Below are 19,221 nucleotides of genomic sequence, written 5' to 3'. Positions count from 1 at the left end.
TAGTATAGTCATAGACCCAGCTTTAAGATTATTAAGAATTAGCTGGGTACTATCCTCCTATAAGATCTTACCTATTAAATACAGCTACCCTAACACTGTATATAGACCCAGCAGTAAGATTATTAAGAATTAGCTGGGTACTATCCTCCTATAAGATCTTACCTATTAAATACAGCTACACTAACACTGTATATTGACCCAGCAGTAAGATTATTAAGAATTAGCTGGGTACTATCCTCCTATAAGATCTTACCTATTAAATACAGCTACCCTAACACTGTATGTAGACCCAGCAGTAAGATTATTAAGAATTAGCTGGGTACTATCCTCCTATAAGATCTTACCTATTAAATACAGCTACCCTAACACTGTATATTGACCCAGCTGTAAGATTATTAAGAATTAGCTGGGTGCTATCCTCCTCCAAAGTAAAATTGCCGACTATGCTGTTGTTAGCTCGGATCTCAACCTAAACATAAAAAAAAGTATAAAAATCTGTCATATGCAGCTGTCCTAAAGCCTATCTATATATCCCTATGTGTCTCTCTATTTACTATCTATCTATGTTAATTTAAAAACAATTAATTCTATCTATCTATCTGGCTATCTATCTATCTATCTGGCTATCTATCTATCTATTATTATGGATAGCAAGCCTAGAGACTTAATCATTAAGCTCTTTATAGTGCTTTTAAAATAATGACGTCATACAATTCAAATGACAAATGAAAGTCCGATTCACAGACTAAATTACCAATAACATAGCCAAAATATTAATTGACCAATGGTAGGCAAGTATGGTGTCATTTTTTATATGCACTATAAAAAGCTTCCCTAAGCTTAAACTATGGTTTATAACATTTATATTTAGCGTCCATTCTCCGTGGTACGTGTGTATTTTAAGTGTACTAATTCATTGCTTCGATTAATTTCAATGTTCAAACTTCTAAGGCAAACTTCAGTGGTGAAAGGATAAGGTATTTAAAAATTTCTAGAGCACAGCCAATAGTTTTATTATAAAAAGAAGTATTTTTTTGTCTGTAGCTTAAGATATTGATAAATCTGAGCAGATTAAGTTTTTCATATTAGGTCTTGGGATGTTTTTTAGGCTATTTTAATTTTTATATTCAAGTCTTGACACAGCTTTAGGATGTTTTTCTGTCCATCCTTCTGATTTGAATAAGGAGCTCTATATGCTAGGGACGCATCCATTAGGTTTATTTTGAATTAACGGCTAAGCCCCTAGCATCTAGTCTGTTTTTTAAGAAGCATATTTGGGGTAGCAACTATCCCCAATCCAGCTAAAGAATACAATTTGTTTTAAATAAATGGCCTAAACCCATCCCAGTACATATTTAAAGATCTAAATCTGAGGTGGATTCTTTAAAAACTTTTTTGGCTCACTGCCTCACTCAAATTAGTGAGGCTCGCTAAAAAGTTTTGTGTAAAATCCTAAAAATCTCATAAAAAAAATCTACAAAAATTAAATAAAATCATAAAAGGATAATTAACATTAAATTTTTATAGATTTTTAATGCGATTTTGGACGATTTTTTACAAAACTTTTTAGCGAGCCTCACTAATTTTAGTGAGGCAGTGAGCCAAAAAGTTTTTTAAGAATCCACCACTGTTCAGTGGTTTGCAAGAGTTTAAAGGACAAAAAAAAATATTCTTATCCCGAAATACCTGAAACTTGAAGTGAATATAAGTTAACATTAATATAAGTTTGGGGGCTTTCTACTTAATTTATCTATTATTATTGGAAGTAGCAAAGCTACTCTTTAATTTTAAATGTTTAACATACATCCGTTTAAAAGAAGGGACCTAAAGAGATAAGACAATGGCCAATAAATTGATGTACATCCCCAATGATGGTACATAAAATTACCCTTTCTGTAGATTCAAATTAGTGGTTGAAACAATTTGAACACCAAATTTAATGAAACTACCAATTTAAATTAAATTTAGTGTCCAAAGTAATAAAGTCAACAAATAAGAAAACGTTATTATAAAACTTTGGGGACACTAGTGTAATAAACAACCTTTTGTCCAATCTCTCTTTGTATTTCTTGTCAAGAATCTCATTACCAATAAACATCTAGCCTATGACTCTCTAAGTGTGTCTTATCGTCCTGTACGTTCTAAATTACTTTATTTTTACAAGCTGCTCCACTTACAAATATTGTCAACCTTGTTATATCTATAAACAATATATTTCAAAATATAATTTATGCTTTAATATAACTTTCAAATTTATTTCAAGAACTTTTATCAATCCCCTCCCCCCTTTATATTTCAATTTAACAATTTCATAAATTTTAAGTTATGTGTGTTTTCCAGTAAATGACTAAAATAATCTTTAAAATTCTGTTTGTAAATAGATTTTAGGATGGTTTTATAATATATTTGTATGTACTTCCCCCACTTTGGCATAAGAACCCCTAAATAATAGAGGCTGCTAGTTATAAATTAATGATTTTAAAGCTAATTTTTCTTACTTTTAACCAGCGTAAAAAAAGTTTAAACATATACTTTTTTTTCAAAACATATTTGTTCTATAAATTTTAAGCATTTGTTTTATTAGACAAATTTTACAACTTGTTTTCATCCATTTTGTTTGTTTAATTTAGTGTTAGTTTGACTTTACAAAAACATTTGACTATTAATTTTAATTTCAGCAGGGAGGGAAGGGAAATTGGACTGTAAAATTTACTGGTACCCAAAGTTTTAAACACGCTTGGTGACATAAAAACTTTGGTTACTTTCATTAAATCAAGATTGGTTGGTTAAAATTAACAGTGTCCAAAATTTTCCACAAAAAATTTAATGTACAAAAGGGGGGATTTTGTTTGTCAACATTAGGAATGTCTTGTAAATACATAGTTGTAGTATTAAAACTGAAAATTCATATAAAATGCAAATAAAAATATTTACAAGCTGTAAAAATTAACAACTTTAGCCTTATGAGGCAATTTAAATTTTGTTATGTCTATCTTCTAGTTTAAATAAAAGTAATATATTCAATTCTAAACAAGGACAATTCTATACATATTAGTAGAGCAGTTATTTCTTTAAAATACTGAATATTTAATAAAACAAAAACAATATAGTATTTTACAGTAATAATTGTATTAAAACTAAGTTTTTCATAGTAAATTGCAAATACTGTAAATGTTAAAAAGTTATTTTAATTAAAAACCTTGAATATTTTTTATTTTAAAACTCTTAAAAATCATCCATTAAAAAAACCTATGCGACGGAAAATTTCTATTGTCGTTTTATATGATGCAAATTATGTACAAGTAAGTCCCCAACGTTTTTAATCTAAGATTAAGTCAACTTGATAATAAAAATTTTTGAAAATATCTTAATTTGATAATCCCTTACCTCTCTTTACCCTCCCTAACTATTTTTTTTTAATAAAGAACTATGCCTTACGAACGAACATACAATAGCAACTTAAAGAGTAGGATTGCTATGAGTTAAAAAGTGGGTTAATAGAAAATTAGTAAAAAGGTAAGGAACAGAAAAGGGGGAAAGAGAAAAAGAGATAGGAAGGGTGGAAAGAGAAATAGAAAAAGAGAAAGGGAAGGGTGAGAAAAAAACTATAAAAATTTTACACTTTGATATAAAAGTTTATAGAGGTCGTAGGGCAATAAATTTTTGGACAAAATTTTGTTATGTTTCAACAAAAATACAGAAAATATACCTCAGCCAAAAAAAACATAATATTGATACTTTGAGTAGGGGAAATACTTTATTCTATTAAGATTTTCAGGGAGTTAGGGGACATTAGACTATTAAAGACACTGGTAACCAAAGTTTTATAAGCATATTTTCTGATTCATTGGGTACTTTTACCAAGTTTTAATTAGAAGGGGTTATTTTGTTTGTCATTATTCAATATATACAGCAATTAATCGTCCATTGTCTTATCCGTTACGATTCCTAACTTTAACTTTTTAAACTTTAATTGACAAAAAAATACAATTTTTCTTCACAGTTTTACTTTTATTGCTGGGCTAACCATGTAAATAAATGTAAGTATGGCTTCGAAACCGATTAATATCCGCTGCATTAGAACCGGTTCTTAGCCATACTGAAAAATCTTGTATAACATCGTATTAATATACCAGTTTTGTTATACTAGTCCTTTTACCCCACAGATAGGTCTAACAAAACTGATTATAATTTTTTTATTTTAATATCCACGGAGAACGGTCTACAATAATATGCGATAAATAATTTAGTTGTTTATGATGAACACTAAACTAGTCTATGCTGCTCATGCAACTTTGTCATCCACTTTTTTCACTCTATACTTTTCATTAAAATAAATTAGGTCAATAAAATCAATGATTAGAAAATCTTTTTATCTATCTATCTTTCAATCTGTTTATCTATCTACTAGCGGCTTCGCCCCTGGCATCTAGGCCCCTAGGGGCTTTACTACATGAGGTAATTAAAAAAAAAAAAAATTGGAGGTGCTCCCACTTTTTTCGAACTTTTCGAGAGAAAAATATTGAGTAGGATATTTTTGGAGGTTGGAAAATGGGGGTGTTCCACCCCCCAAGAAAATAGCCTAAAACCACCACAGGACCAGTAGGTTTACTCCCTGAAGAGTAGAATCCGATAGGTTCAGTGTTTACCGAGATCTTAAGGGACAGACTCTTAGTTCATTTAATTCATCTTTCTATTTATCTATCTTTCCATCTATCTATTTTAATCTATTTGTTTAATCTATTTATCAATCAATCTATCCATTTAGCTATATATCTATCTATCTATTATACCTTGTAGCCCAGAACCTTTTCTGGGGGTGGTATCCAGGTGGCCACAGCTGTAACAGGATCCAGCAGTTTCAATTCCAGGTTTCCAGGTATAACAGATGGAGCTAAACAAGGGATTCATGAAAAATGATTTCATCATAGATATTAATAATAGAGGTATTTCAAAACCATTTTTACATTTTTACGATAAATTGTAAATATAATGACAGGGGAAAATTTGTTGTCAATTTAGGTTGCTAACATGGATGATGGACTTCATTTATTGGTCAGGTCGTTAATCCAGTATAAGGGGATTGAGTAAGGTGCTGGATGGGTGTATCTTTATTTTAGCCAACTGCGATTATCACTTTATTAGAGTACATGAAAATCTGGTAGAACAAATCCAAGTAATAATTGAATTCGTCAGGATTTCATATAAAAGTACTATTTAAACATACCCTCTTTCATATTTATTATTCAGTGATCTTAAGTGATAAGACAAATGACGAAAATTAATGTAGATCCTCAATAATGAGAGAAAAAATAACTTATTGAAAAGTTTGGTAAAATGTTTAGAGTATTTAATCAAACGAATGAGAGAACGTGTTCTAACCTGATTGAAGTGTAGAAAAGTGAAGAAGTGCAGATGGACGCCCAATTGTGTTCCTTGCATGGGGCAGCATAAAGACTGTATAGTTAGAATCTGCCTCCAGATTTGTCAAGGTATAGCTGTTCGAACCTAAAAATAAATTAGTGTTCATGATTATTCAAGTAACAAAGGCAGTCAAGGAAAAGAGAGATAGGCAATTGGCCTCGAAGGGTTAGAGCCCACCACGGGGGCTAGAAATAGGAGAAAAGCTACTGTGAAAAATAAGAAGAATCTCCCCTTAAGGTGCGTTGCCACGAAAAGGACTATACCCGAACTTTGGACTACAGCATCTCTAGTTAATTCCCACCCCCCCCATCAACTCCTTAAAGCAATAAAACATTTAATGACAAATTAAAAATTATATAAGATTTTTATTTAAATTTGAATTAAAATACTAATGAATGTTGTGACTTAAATAGCAAAAGTTAGTAAGTTCTGAATTAAAGTTTGTTCAAGATTTTGCAGCAAGCTTCACATAGAGAAATATAGTGAGAATATAACATAGGTACATAAATTGTTTTTATAAGAAATTTTAGTTTTAAAAGTTGTTCAGAGGTTGAAATATGAATTTTGTTCTAAACATTACTTAAAACACCTCACAGAATTGTAACGATTGATCACAAGTGTCTGGTAATCTTTGTGTTCTCAGTGCCCCCGACCTGAACGGGAGAATTTAGTCCAATCAGAACTCCCCAAAACCTAACCTCTCCCTAAAAAGGACAAAAACAATTTGATTAATTCATCCAATTCTGAAACTTGCCAAGTGAAAAATTACTATACTGATTATAATCCTAATGCTTATTATTCTATGGATACCTTTTTCATTACAGTTTAATCTATTCTGCAGATGTACATAATTTCTACTCTTATACTTATTATTCTATGAAAAGCGTTCTAATTACAGTTTCATTTTCTCTGTGCAGAAGTATATAATTTCTACTTTTATGCTTTTTACTCTATGGTAAGCTTTCAAATAATAGTTTTATTTCTTCTATGCAGAAGTATATTTCTACTCTTATGTTCATTATTCCATGGATAGCTTGGTGTATAATTTTTACTTTTGTGCTTATTATTCTATGGATTGGTTACTGTATTATTTCTATTCTTATACTTACTATTCTATGGATACCTTTAACAATTCAGTTTAATCTATTCCGCAGATGTATATAATTTCTACTCCTATTCTTAATATTCTACTGCAAGCTTTCTAATTACAGTTGCATATCTTCTCCGCAGATGTATATAATTTCTACTCTTATGCTTATTATTCTATGGTAAGCTTTGTAATTACAGTTTCATTTTCTCTTTGTAAAAGTATATAATTTCTACTCATATGTTTATTATTCTATGGAAAGCTTTCTAATTACAGTTTCATTTCCTCTGTGCAGAAGTGTATAACTTCTACTCTTACACTTATTATTCTATGGAAAGCTTTCTAATTATAGTTTCATTTCCTCTGTGCAAAAGTATATAATTTCTACTCTTAAGCTAATTATTCTATGGATAGCTTTCTATTTTCTTTGTGCAGAAGTATATAATTTCTACTCATTATTCTATGGAAAACTTGGTATATAATTTCTACTCTTATGCTTATTATTCTATGGAAAGCTTAGAGTATAATTTCTACTCTTATAACCATTATTCTATGGAAAGCTTTCTAATTACAGTTTCATTTCCTCTGTGCAGAAGTGTATAATGGTCTAATGAGCAAGTGAATTCTAGGATCACTTTGTAAGATGAAAAAAACATAATTGGTCTATATTTATGCTATATTATGTTTGAAATATAAGAAAATGGTTGAGCTATAAATTTTATTTATTAAATGAAACAAAAGTGTTTTTGAAATTAACGGAAATCTAAAATGCCCTTTATAATAAGTTTGTAAAAGGTGATATAAATCAAAACATATTCATAATTTTTATATAAGGTTACAAAAAACAATACAGAAAAAATTAGTTATTTAACTTTTTAAACATTTTTTACTTACTTTCTGCTTAGTTACTTAAAAAAGATACTTTTTATTTTTAAAAAAAAGATAATATAGAATAATGAAAAAAAATCATTTAGCTACAAACCAAAAACTTCAACATACCTTATAAGACACAAATACGCTTAAAGTAGCTGTGATATTTTTTTATTTTTTATCATTTAAATTTATTTACTACCCTATCTCTAAACTCCCTGATTATTTTTAAAAGCGAAGCTTTTCTATAATTTTAGAATTGTTCTATTGATTTCAAACTTTGAATGGTGGTTCCTGTAGTAGTTAGGTACGATTTAGAAAGCGTAGCAGCTCTATAATCGCATTACTGAATGTCCTAACGTCCATTTTAAATATGAAGATTTTTAACTTTTTTTACAACAAGTATAAAAGTATATGATATAATTATCCAATTGATCTGTTTCCTAGGACAATAAAGTACAATGTAATAAGCGAAGCATCTCTATAATCAAGTTCTAAAATGTAAATATGTCCTTAAACATAATCCTTTATTTTTTCCGTTTTTCAACAAATTTACTTACAATTTTTTTTAGACTTTTATACATTCATTTTCTGATTATTTATGTGTTTATGTTCGTTTGTCCTACCTTTCAGAGCTTCGCTTTAATGGATGTTGTCATCCTTGTTTGATATTATGCTAATATTCCCAAAACTTTTGTTAAATTCCAGAAACTGGCAGAAAGTTGTATTAAAATTCTAGAAATTGTTTATTTTCTCAGCTAATAATCAGGTTAACAAGTGGATTTTATTATTTTATTTTTTACTAGCGGCTACGCCCCTAGAGGCGTCTTGTGCCACTTAAAAAATTTTTCTATGCCAGAGAAGGCCTCTAGCAGTACTTCTTTGGGGTATAAAATGGTACCCTTGTTCAAAGTCATAAAGCGGCGGTCTTTAGTGGCACTTAAAGATATATATTTTTGTATTTCTTTCAAGGGGCGATTTATAATGGGAGGTTGGTGGTAGCCTCCCTTAAAATAGTTACAATCCATCCAGGGATCTATGAGAAGCTACATTTCGGTTCAGCGGTTAGCTAGATCCTTCGGTACCGACGGACAGACAGGCATAAACCATTAAAACTTTGCATATCGATAGAATATCAACAATTTTAGCAGGGTATAATACATATAAAGAAGTAGTTTTTGTCAGCCTGTTAAGTTTTCCATATGGAAGGTTTTTAGCTGTTTTTTTTTCTATAATTTAAGAAGCTCCTGGAGAAAAAAAGTTAAATTTACTACTGAAAAAGTTTTTTTTTAATAAAATTTTATTCCTTGGAGCATTAAAACAATGGAGAAAGTTAATTAGATAAAAAAGCCCATTTTTAAATGGAATCTTCAAGAAAAAAAACTAATTTTATCTGTAATAACTACCATGTAAATCGTATTGTTCACCTAAGAAAAACAGTGACTTATAAAGTAGCTTTGCTATTAAACATTGTATTTATTGTATAGCACTGAAAGTGAAAAATCTAATTAAAATTTAATTCAATATTTTTAAATTTTAAATACTCGGCAATATCCCGCAAAGTACATTGTTGAGCACAAAAATCCCCCCCCCCCTTCCCCCCCAACCTCTAAATATTTTGAAATAAATTGAAAATAGCTTTTAGTTTGTTTGTTTTCACTTTAGGTCAGGTAAGGTTAGGTTTTGTCTAAGTAGCCCTGCAGGGTTGGGACCCCCGACAGGGGATAGACATATGAAAAAAACTCCTTTTTTATTTTGAATATAGAAGAATGGGCGGCGGTTGAATGATTTAAAGGCATTCTGAGGGAAAGCATCGAAATATGTGTAATGTTTCACTTTTACTTGTTTAAAAATTGAAAATGAAACAATAAAGTTGAAATATGTTTACTACAATTACTCAGTGAGGGAGAGGTCATTGGTCTATTTATTACACTAGTCCCCAAGGTTTTATAATAAAGTATTCTTATTCGTTGGCTTAACAACTTTGGTGATTCTTATTTCATTTTGATTGGTTGGTTCATTGAGTTGAGTGTCCAAATGTTTTTAACTACAAATTGTAATCTACAGAAAGGATAATTTTGTGTATCATCACTTGTAGGATTTACATCAATTTATCGGCTATTGTCTTATCTCTTTAGATCCATGAAAATTACTTACAGCAGAGCTTCTCATGTAAAAAACCAGGAATTTAAATGAATAAGACAATGTCGAGAAATTGATATTCATCCCCAATGATGATAAATAAAACTATTGGTTGAAAAGTTTGGATACTGCTAGTGTGGAAGAAAAACAAAAAGTTACATTGATAGTTTCCAAAGTTCTTGAGCCAACGAATAAAATAATAAAACTTTTGGTATCAGTGTAATTAGTCGTCCCTTCTCAGATAAACGTGTCTTTGGTCCGTCTTTTAGGTATGAATTGAATATGATCATGTTACGACATCAATTATTCATAATTAAGTAACAAACAAATGCAAATAGTTAAAAAAATATTGTTATAATTTTATATTTTAAAACTTTTAAGCCTAAACCCTCTGCTACTATAGTACATTATTGTTTTTGAATCTGAACTAACTATAGTTTAAATATAATTGCATGTCAATATGCTTGCAAAAGTTCTTAGTTAGGGACCTCAAGTTATAAGACAATGGATGATGATTTATATATTACACAAAAAAAAATATTCATACTATATATTGGTATTAATATAAAAACTTTAAAAGTTTGAACACCCAATATAAATATTGATAAAAGGTTTAACACCACGAATGAGATATCGTGTCTTATTGTTCATAATATTCCCAGCTAATACGTGCTGCCATAATATCAACATGAAATAAATTTCCCCTTTTAAAGTTAAGGTGTTTTCCCTCAAAATAGATTTCGAGCATTTAACCTTCCCCCTCCCAATTATTTTATTTAAATTGGAATTAGAGGGAAGTGGGTAGGTTGTTTGTTTATTATATACTCTAGATTAGGTATGTTTAGGTTAGGATTAGGGCACCGTAGATTTTTGTCCTGCAGATTTAGGCATTGGAAAAATATAGCCACCCCCTCCTCCGTTTATTTTAAATAATTTGTTAATTAAACGGGGGGGGGGGTCAGTGTTTGACAAGCACTTTGTGGGAAAGCACGAAAAATCCTTTCATGAGAAATATAAACTTTAAATTACTGTTTAATTTTTATTTTAAACGACAGGAAATAGAAATATGATAGAATCCCTTGATTTACTAACAGGCTCCCCCCCCCCCCCCCCCCTTCTATAAAACAAGGAACCTTAAGGGATATGACAATGGACAGTTAATCATGCTGTATCATTCATTGTCTAAATATCTTATGGTACTTTCATTGAATTTTAGTTTAAATTAGTAGCTCCCAATCTTCTAAACCAATGAATTCAAACTTATTAAGGGATAATTTAGTTTATCTTAATTAATAGTGAGGAAGCCCAATCTGTCCTACTTTTGATTTTAATGATGTCATAAAAATGAGGGAGATGAGAAGAGAAGTGGGAAAGAAAACCCCTAAAAAAATAAATTGATAATCCCAAATTTTTATGACGTTAAAGGAGTCAAAAGTAGGAAAGATTGGGTTTCGTCACTCTCAATTAATGCATATCCACAATTATGATAAACCAAATTTACCCTTAAGAAGATTGAATTAATTGGTTTAGAAGATTGGGAACTACTATGTAGTTTAAACCAAAATTCAATAACAATAACTTTAGTTCTTAACTCAACCAATAAGATAGCATGATAATAAAACTTTGGGTACCCGTGAAATTTAAAGTCCAATGTCCCCTCCCTCCCTTAAAAATTAACAAGATTTTGACGCAAAAATAAATACCTTTAGTGATATCAATGCTATGAACTTGATTTTGTTCATCTTGATTCCACACATATAAGTAGTATCCATCAACTAATCTTCTGTTCAATAATACCTAAACAAATAATATGGATCTAGTTCAGTTCACGGTACTAGCCACTACGCCCTCTAGAGGCCTCTAGGGGCACTTAAGGAGGGAGGAGTTGAATTTTTTAACTTAGATTTTTTTAAGTAAAAAATAATTTTGGGGGGAAGGGGGGGGGGGCGACCCTCCCCCCTAACCCATTTTCTACATTTGTTTTTTATTGATTTAATGAATTATTTTCTAGGGCGATTTCTCTTGGGATAGTGGTGGTCCCCAAAATAGTTATAAACCTTCCCGGGACCTATGAGAAGCTTTCCTGTAAAGGAGGACCTGATCGGTTCTTCGGTACAAACAGACACACAGAAAAAAAAGACAGATAAACATCCTTTTACTTTATTATAATGATTGTATCATTGTATCTTGGCTACTAAATACATATTATTTGAAGGCCTTCTCTTGCAGCCCATAAGGTTACACGGGAATAACATGTTCTCAAAAGCATTTCATTTTAGAAAGACGAAGAAAGTCCCTCAAAAAATACTGTGGTCATAAAAAAAGAGGGATGAGGAGGGGAGAAGTGGGAAAGAAAACCCCTAAAAGAGATAAGGATAATCCCTCATTTTATGACGTCACAGACAGGGTAGCAGTAATACTAATTTATTTAGTAGCATTATAGACAGACAGACAGACTAATACAATATATAAAAAAAACATTTACATTGCATTAAAATTTATCTATCATTAAGAAAACTTATTTTACTTTTATTAGCATAAAAATAGAGTGACAACCAACATGTAGCTAACCGTAAAAAAAACAAATTTATAGTTTCTCCACTAAGAAAATAAAACACTTACATTCCATTTGAGAGTTACTCTTGTTTGTGAAATGGCTTTCACTGGTTCCCAATCTACAGACTTCTCCCTAAAAATAATTTGTTATTATCAATAGCAAAGCTTTTCTACTTTTGTCCCTTTTTCAAACTCTTTAATATAGTCCAAGAAAATGGAGGGGTGGAATTTTTTTTCAAGGGTGAAAATTTTATAGGGTGGGTGTTTAACCCCAAGAAAATTTAGCCTAAAACCCCTTAAGCATTAGTAAAAAAATTCCCTGAAAAATCCAATAAAGTCCAAGTTAACGAGATCTTGAGGGAATGAAAAACGGATAAGCAATGTTCTACTTTGTATTATATGAAATCAAGGAAATTATTCATCGCGTCGTATTTTAGACAGTTTTTTTGCGGATATTGAAGTTTAAAATTATAGGATCAATATAATTTTTTATTTAAAGGGACCGATTACCTTAACTTTTGAACAATAGTATCAAAGTTGTTATCCTGATCCTCTTCACTGGATAGCCGGACCAAATCTGATACAAGACTCGGCAGGGACAAACCATGAGAATTTCGGGACCTGAGATAAACAAGAATAATTATATCTAAAATAGCGTAGCAATGATATGCTTGAAAAAATTTAAAATGAAATATTAAACTGTATTGTATTGTAATAAATATATATGTATAGAAAAGATACGTATACTTTTTTTAAGAACCAAACATTTAAAGTGCCACTAGAGGCCTCTAGGAAGCGTAGCCCCTAGTTGCATATTAAATAACTAGGAATCTTAAGGAATAAGACAATGGATAATAGATTAATATTTAACCCAATTATGTACAATATTATTGCTGAAAAATTTGATACTTCTTGTTTAAATAACACAATAAAGATTCAATAAAATTGATTAAGTTAAATAATGCAACAAATGAAAAAGAACTATTAAAACTATCCGGCCGGACATCCGATAATTTTACGGATATTGAACGTATGAAAGATGTCTGGCTGAATACCGGATATCCGGCATTATAAATCAGCTGGATATCCGGTAACTGGTATTCGGCCAAAAAAATATCCGGCCCAACTCTAGATATATATTGCTTTAGTCCTAACATAATAAATAAAACTATTCTTACCTTACTAGGAAAAGAACTGAATCATTGGAATCTAACCCATTTATCGAAATTTCCTCATTCTAAAATATATTAAAATTCATCAATTTTCATTTGATATTATTTATTTCTAATTTTGGGTTATGAAATGGGACTAAGCACGAACGAGAGCAAGTGATTCTAAGATTAAGTTTCACCATGGTTTTATATGAATAAAACTTTCAAATGTTAATCATCTTTTGATGAAATATCATCAAATGTTTTGTTGCGTTCAGAGGTTTAAATAAAATAACACGCCAATACAAAAACAAATAAAACTAATAAAACTGTTTACAATATTAAAAGTTGCCATTCCTTTTTCTAGATTAGCATTTTTCATTAAAAAAGTTTACTTTTGTGTCACAGCAGTTTGAACTCAACAAAACATTTGATGATATATAGCCAAAAAATGCCTAACATTTTATTGTTTTTTTTATATAAAACATTGTGAACATTGTGAAACTTATTTTTTTTAAAATTGATATAAAGATATTAAACATAACCTTAGTATATTCACCAAAAAAACATTTAAAATCACTGCTGGAAGGTGCTTAGAATCACTTGCTCTCGTTCGTGCATACTCCTCTTTAACTTTATTTGATGTTTGTTTAATGCATTGATATATTTAAAATCATGTTTAAGTTTGAAAATAAGAACTTTAAACAGCAGAAAGTTAGAGATCTTAAGGGACAAGTAATTCAAAAAAATTTAGATTTAAATTATTAATTAAATAGTTTAGAGACTATATAGTTTGATACCAACCAATCACAATTCAATATAAGTACCTAAATTTTACTGAGCCAATGAATAAGATAAAGTACTTATAAAACTTTGGGTACCAGTGTAATTTAAAGTACAATATTACCATCCTTCAGGGCATAAAAACAGGTGGCAGGGTAATAAACTTTTTGTACAAGTTACATACAGACCAACAAAACACTTGTAGATCAGCTCCGCTACTTAAAAAATTGTTTCAAACCTGTACATCTCGTGTTATCCACTGCTTAAATTTTCCAGTGATGTAGTAGTCAACCTTAAGTAAACAGCACAATTAGTTTTTTTTTATTTAGCGACCTTTTGGGTATACACATAGATAGAAACATCCACATTCAAAATCATATTTTTTAGTCAAAAAATGACCAAGACTTACAAAACTTCATACAGACAGACAAGCAAACATCCTAATACTTTGAATTACTGCATAGAGATAATTGACAAAATAAAATAAAAACTTGATTAGATATCCCTGGATATAACTTAAAGACCACTGTTTTGAAGGTTCTAAGAGTCAAAACAACCGACTATAAAGCCTAGAGTAATAAAATTTAATAAAATACGAATTTATGTTACTTAGACCTCAGAAAGGCGTTTGATAAATAACATTATCTATAATACAAATTAGAACGATGTCTATATGTCTGTTTGTTTGTAGCGAAGGATCTCGCTAACCGCTGAACCGATCGGGTTCTCCTTTATAGGGTAGCTTCTCATAGGTCCCGGGAAGGTTTATAACTATTTTCTTGGGGGGTGGAACACCCCCAACCCCCCCCCCCAAAAAAAAAAATTCCCCCCCTTAAAATTTTTTTTTTTTCTTTTCTTAACTAAAATAAAATTAGTGGGGTCGACTACCCCCCCCCCCCTAATTTTTTTTTCTTTTTTTTTTTCTTTTAAGTATAAATACGAAAAATTGGTTTCATTTAACCTCTTGGGGCAAAGCCCAAAGAGGCTAGGGGCGAAGCCGCTAGTTTTAAAGAAGGCATTACATAATTAATTAATATACCTGATACCCTTTCAGGGGGCTGTTACCAATCCTAATAGGTTTACTCCAGTCCATGGTGATGCTAGAGTTAGTGGCCATCACTAGTCTGGGCTTTCCAGGGGAGGCTGGCAGGTCTGCATGTTGGGCTACTGACACTTTGAACATTCCTGTGGACTCCTAAACATATTCATAGATTATTATATTGATCTGTCTGTGGATAATGACACTATAGAGAGATGGATTGATCAATATATGGTATCGATAGATAGATCAAAAGATGGATCAGAAGATGGATCAGAAGATGGATCAAAAGATGGATCAATAGATGGATCAATAGATGGATCAATAGATAGATCAATAGATGGATCAATAGATGGATCAATAGATGGATCAATAGATGGATCAATAGATGGATCAATAGATGGATCAATAGATGGATCAATAGATGGATCAATAAAGGGATCAATATACTGATTGAAAGATTAATCAACAGATGGATTGATGGATGGAATGATGGATAGATTTATATATGGATTGTTAAATGGATTATGCATGTAGTCATCAATCAATAGTCGGATAGATAATGGATCAATAGATGGATCAATAGATGGATTGATAGATTGATTGATTGATTGATGGATCGATAGATTGACCAATAGATGGATCGAAGATTCAATAGATGGATCGATAGATGAATCAATAGATGGATCGATAAATGGATCGTTATATGGATTGATAGATGGGATTGATAGATATATTGATATATGGTTCGATAGATGGAGAAATAGATGGATTGATAAATGAATTGATATATAGATTGTTAGATTGATGGATATATGAAATAAAAGATAGATTAATAGATGGATCGATAGATGAATCAATAGATGAATCGAAAAATGGATTGATAGATGGATTAATAGATGGATCGATAGATGGTTCGATAGATGAAATAAACCTTATTGTATGGATTGATATAGGGTAAATGACATCTTTTCAAATATGTAATAGTTTGCTCAAACCCACATTTCCTTATATATATTGTTCCTTGCCTAAATTACACAGACTCAAATATTTAAAATATTCATGTTCTATTTACCAAAATTTTGATAGGAAGGGTTGATTGACTTACATATTGTTTCAAGGAAGGTGTGTATAATATAAAGAACTATTAAGATAAAGTTATTTAAAATAAAATAAAGTTATTATTGAACCAGTTTTATTCTTATTCTAATTACATTGTATGATTTTTGTATTTTATATGTTTTTGGCCCTTTAATAGTTTAAATATTTAAATATATTTTATTTAAAGCTAGTAAAAGTGGTTGACTCAGATTATGACGGCCTCTCATTGGTTAATTTTGTTTTGACGTCATAATCTGAGTCAGCCACTTTTACTAGCTTATTTTATTTTATAACTATTCTATCTGCCGCCATCTATCTAATTGAATGGCTGTATATCTATATATTTATGTGCCTATCTATCTATGCTATTATGTATCTGGTGCATTATTTGCCAAATGTACCACTTTTCTGCACTACCTCTCCGATTTTGTTAATACTCTTTATTTTGGTCCGTTGGGTCATTCAAGGATGCTGGATGGCCAAAAAAAAGTTTCAGAGTCCCTAGATGTCTAGATATCTAGCTATCTATGAAGGTAGGTAACAAAAATTTTAAAAATACCCATTTTTTCACAATTTTAAAAATTAATTTTTTCATCCATCTTACATCCAACCTATACATTTTATACACCAAAATGATCGTTTATTCATGTAAAAAGCGCACGTGATGCTATTTTGGCTAGAACTCTAATTTTACAGGGTGTCCAACAAAAAGTGTATTTTGGATATCTAGCGTAAAACCCAAAATACCTGTCCGAAAAAAATCATTTTTTTGGCTTAAATCCTGTGTTTAATCCGTGTGCATATGTTGTATATAACGGTTCAGACCACCCGGGACTATAAGGTTGTCAAATTTCACTTTGGGACACCCTGTAAACGTGATTTTTGCGTCTGTAGAGCTAAAACTAGGTCCAAATTGGCTATTTTTTTCAAATTACTCTAATATGTGTCTTAGTATGTTTGGCCATAGTGTTTTCTGACCAGATCAATATTTTCATATTTTTTGGACACCCTGTATTTTCAAAAAAAGAGAAAATTTTTTTTGTTTTTTTTAAATTTTTTTTTCTATTTTTAAGTTACTTAAAACTGTCATATAGATACAGGTTTTGACTAATAGCAATAATATTTGCCTATTTTACAAATTTTTACACTTTTGGGACACCCTGTGCATGTTTTTGAAAAATGTTGGTTTTTGCCAATTTTTGAGGGGAAGGAGTCGTTTTAGGGCCATAGACTATTTCTTCATTTTTGTAGAACTTTTCAAGACACATCATTTGTTATTTATGCAAAAACCGCTAAAACCGAACCGTTTAGTCGTTATTCACCGCCAAAGGCGGAATTTTTTACGTTTTTGCCGTTCCAGAGGTTGTAATGGGCATTTGTGGTAAGAAAACGTTGATTTATCAAGATCCCTCTGAAATACTTTTATTTAGGTAATATAATTTACTAAATTTCATATTAAGTAAAATTTTTTGTGCAGCTAACTGTTTTTCGTCGAGATGGATTTCAATTGTTAAAACAAGAAAATAAAGTGAATATAACATAAATAATTGCTATAACATAAGTGATAAAAGAAACATAAATCATGTGCATTTGAAATTCCTTTTGACAAAAATCGGTTGGATATACAAAAAAAATTTACTTCACATGAAATTTAGTAAATTAAAATGCCTAAATAAAAGTATTTCACAGTTATCTTGGTAAATCAACGTCTTCGTACCACAAATGCCCATTAGAACCTCGGGAACGGCAAAAAACGTAAAAAATTATGCCATTGGCGGTGAATAACGGCTAAACGGTTCGGTTTTTGCGGTTTTTGCATAAATAACAAATGATGTGTCTTGAAAAGTTCTACACAAATGAAGAAATAGTCTATGGCCCTAAAACGACTCCTTCCCCTCAAAAATGGGCAAAAACCATCATTTTTCAAAAACATGCACAGGGTGTCCCAAAAGTGTAAAAATGTGTAAAATAGGCAAATATTATTGCTATTAGTCAAAACCTGTATCTATATGACAGTTTTAAGTAACTTAAAAATAGAAGAAAAAAATTTTAAAAAACCAAAAATTTTTTTTCTCTTTTTTTGAAAATACAGGGTGTCCAAAAAATATGAAAATATTGATCTGGTCAGAAAACACTATGGCCAAACATACTAAGACACATATTAGAGTAATTTGAAAAAAATAGCCAATTTGGACAAAGTTTTAGCTCTACAGACGCAAAAATCACATTTACAGGGTGTCCCAAAGTGAAATTTGACAACCTTATAGTCCCGGGTGGTCCAAACCGTTATATACAACATATGCACACGGATTAAACACAGGATTTAAGCCAAAAAAAATGATTTTTTTCGGACAGGTATTTTGGGTATTACGCTAGATATCCAAAATACACTTTTTGTTGGACACCCTGTTAAATTAGAGTTTTGGCCAAAATAGCATTACGTGCGCTTTTTACATGAATAAACGATCATTTTGGTGTATAAAATGTGTAGGTTGGATGTAAGATGGATGAAAAAATTAATTTTTAAAATTGTGAAAAAATGGGTGTTTTTTAAATTTTTGTTACCTACCTTCATAGATAGCTAGATATCTAGACATCCAGAGACTCTGAAACTTTTTTTTGGCCATCCAGCATCCTTGAATGACCCAACGGACCAAAATATAAAGTATTAACAAAATCGGAGAGGTAGTGCAGAAAAGTGGTACATTTGGCAAATAATGCACCATCTATCTGTCTGCCTGTCTATCTATCTAAATTTGTATTTATAAAGATCAAAGCAAAACAAGTATTAAGTTTTCTCCTCCAGAAGGAACATATTTTAGCCAGGGATTTCAAGGATAACACATCATAAAAGAACTGTGTTAAAATGATACTATATAGAGCAACGTGATCAACAAAATAAGTTAATACATTATATGATTTTTCTTTAAAATTAGGTTAAGTAAAGTTTATAAACCCTATATAGTAAAAGTAACCTAAAGGGGTAAGAAACATTTAGTTTACTAAGTACAATGAATTTTCTAAGTAGAACAGCAATACAAAGCTTACAATAACATAATTGATTAAAT

At 30.6% G+C, this 19,221-nt stretch overlaps 1 protein-coding gene across 1 annotated transcript in view; it reads right to left on the bottom strand.

Moving 5' to 3' along the window:
* Window positions 1-19,221, bottom strand: part of LOC145327512 (roundabout homolog 1-like) — a 100,320-nt gene that overhangs the window by 36,799 nt on the left and 44,300 nt on the right. The window contains exons 18-26 of the mRNA XM_080171058.1: window positions 15,053-15,208; window positions 14,252-14,305; window positions 13,258-13,316; window positions 12,590-12,700; window positions 12,146-12,212; window positions 11,227-11,320; window positions 5,383-5,508; window positions 4,794-4,894; window positions 345-469 (exon numbers count right to left, since the gene is read on the bottom strand). Of these exons, the coding sequence (XP_080027184.1) occupies window positions 345-469; window positions 4,794-4,894; window positions 5,383-5,508; window positions 11,227-11,320; window positions 12,146-12,212; window positions 12,590-12,700; window positions 13,258-13,316; window positions 14,252-14,305; window positions 15,053-15,208 (893 nt within the window). The remainder of the gene's footprint in view (window positions 1-344; window positions 470-4,793; window positions 4,895-5,382; window positions 5,509-11,226; window positions 11,321-12,145; window positions 12,213-12,589; window positions 12,701-13,257; window positions 13,317-14,251; window positions 14,306-15,052; window positions 15,209-19,221) is intronic.

Source organism: Acartia tonsa, chromosome 9, assembly GCF_053477335.1.
Source record: "Acartia tonsa isolate MP-2025a chromosome 9, ASM5347733v1, whole genome shotgun sequence".
Taxonomy (NCBI): domain Eukaryota; kingdom Metazoa; phylum Arthropoda; class Copepoda; order Calanoida; family Acartiidae; genus Acartia; species Acartia tonsa.
This window is presented reverse-complemented; position numbering and strand designations above follow the sequence as displayed.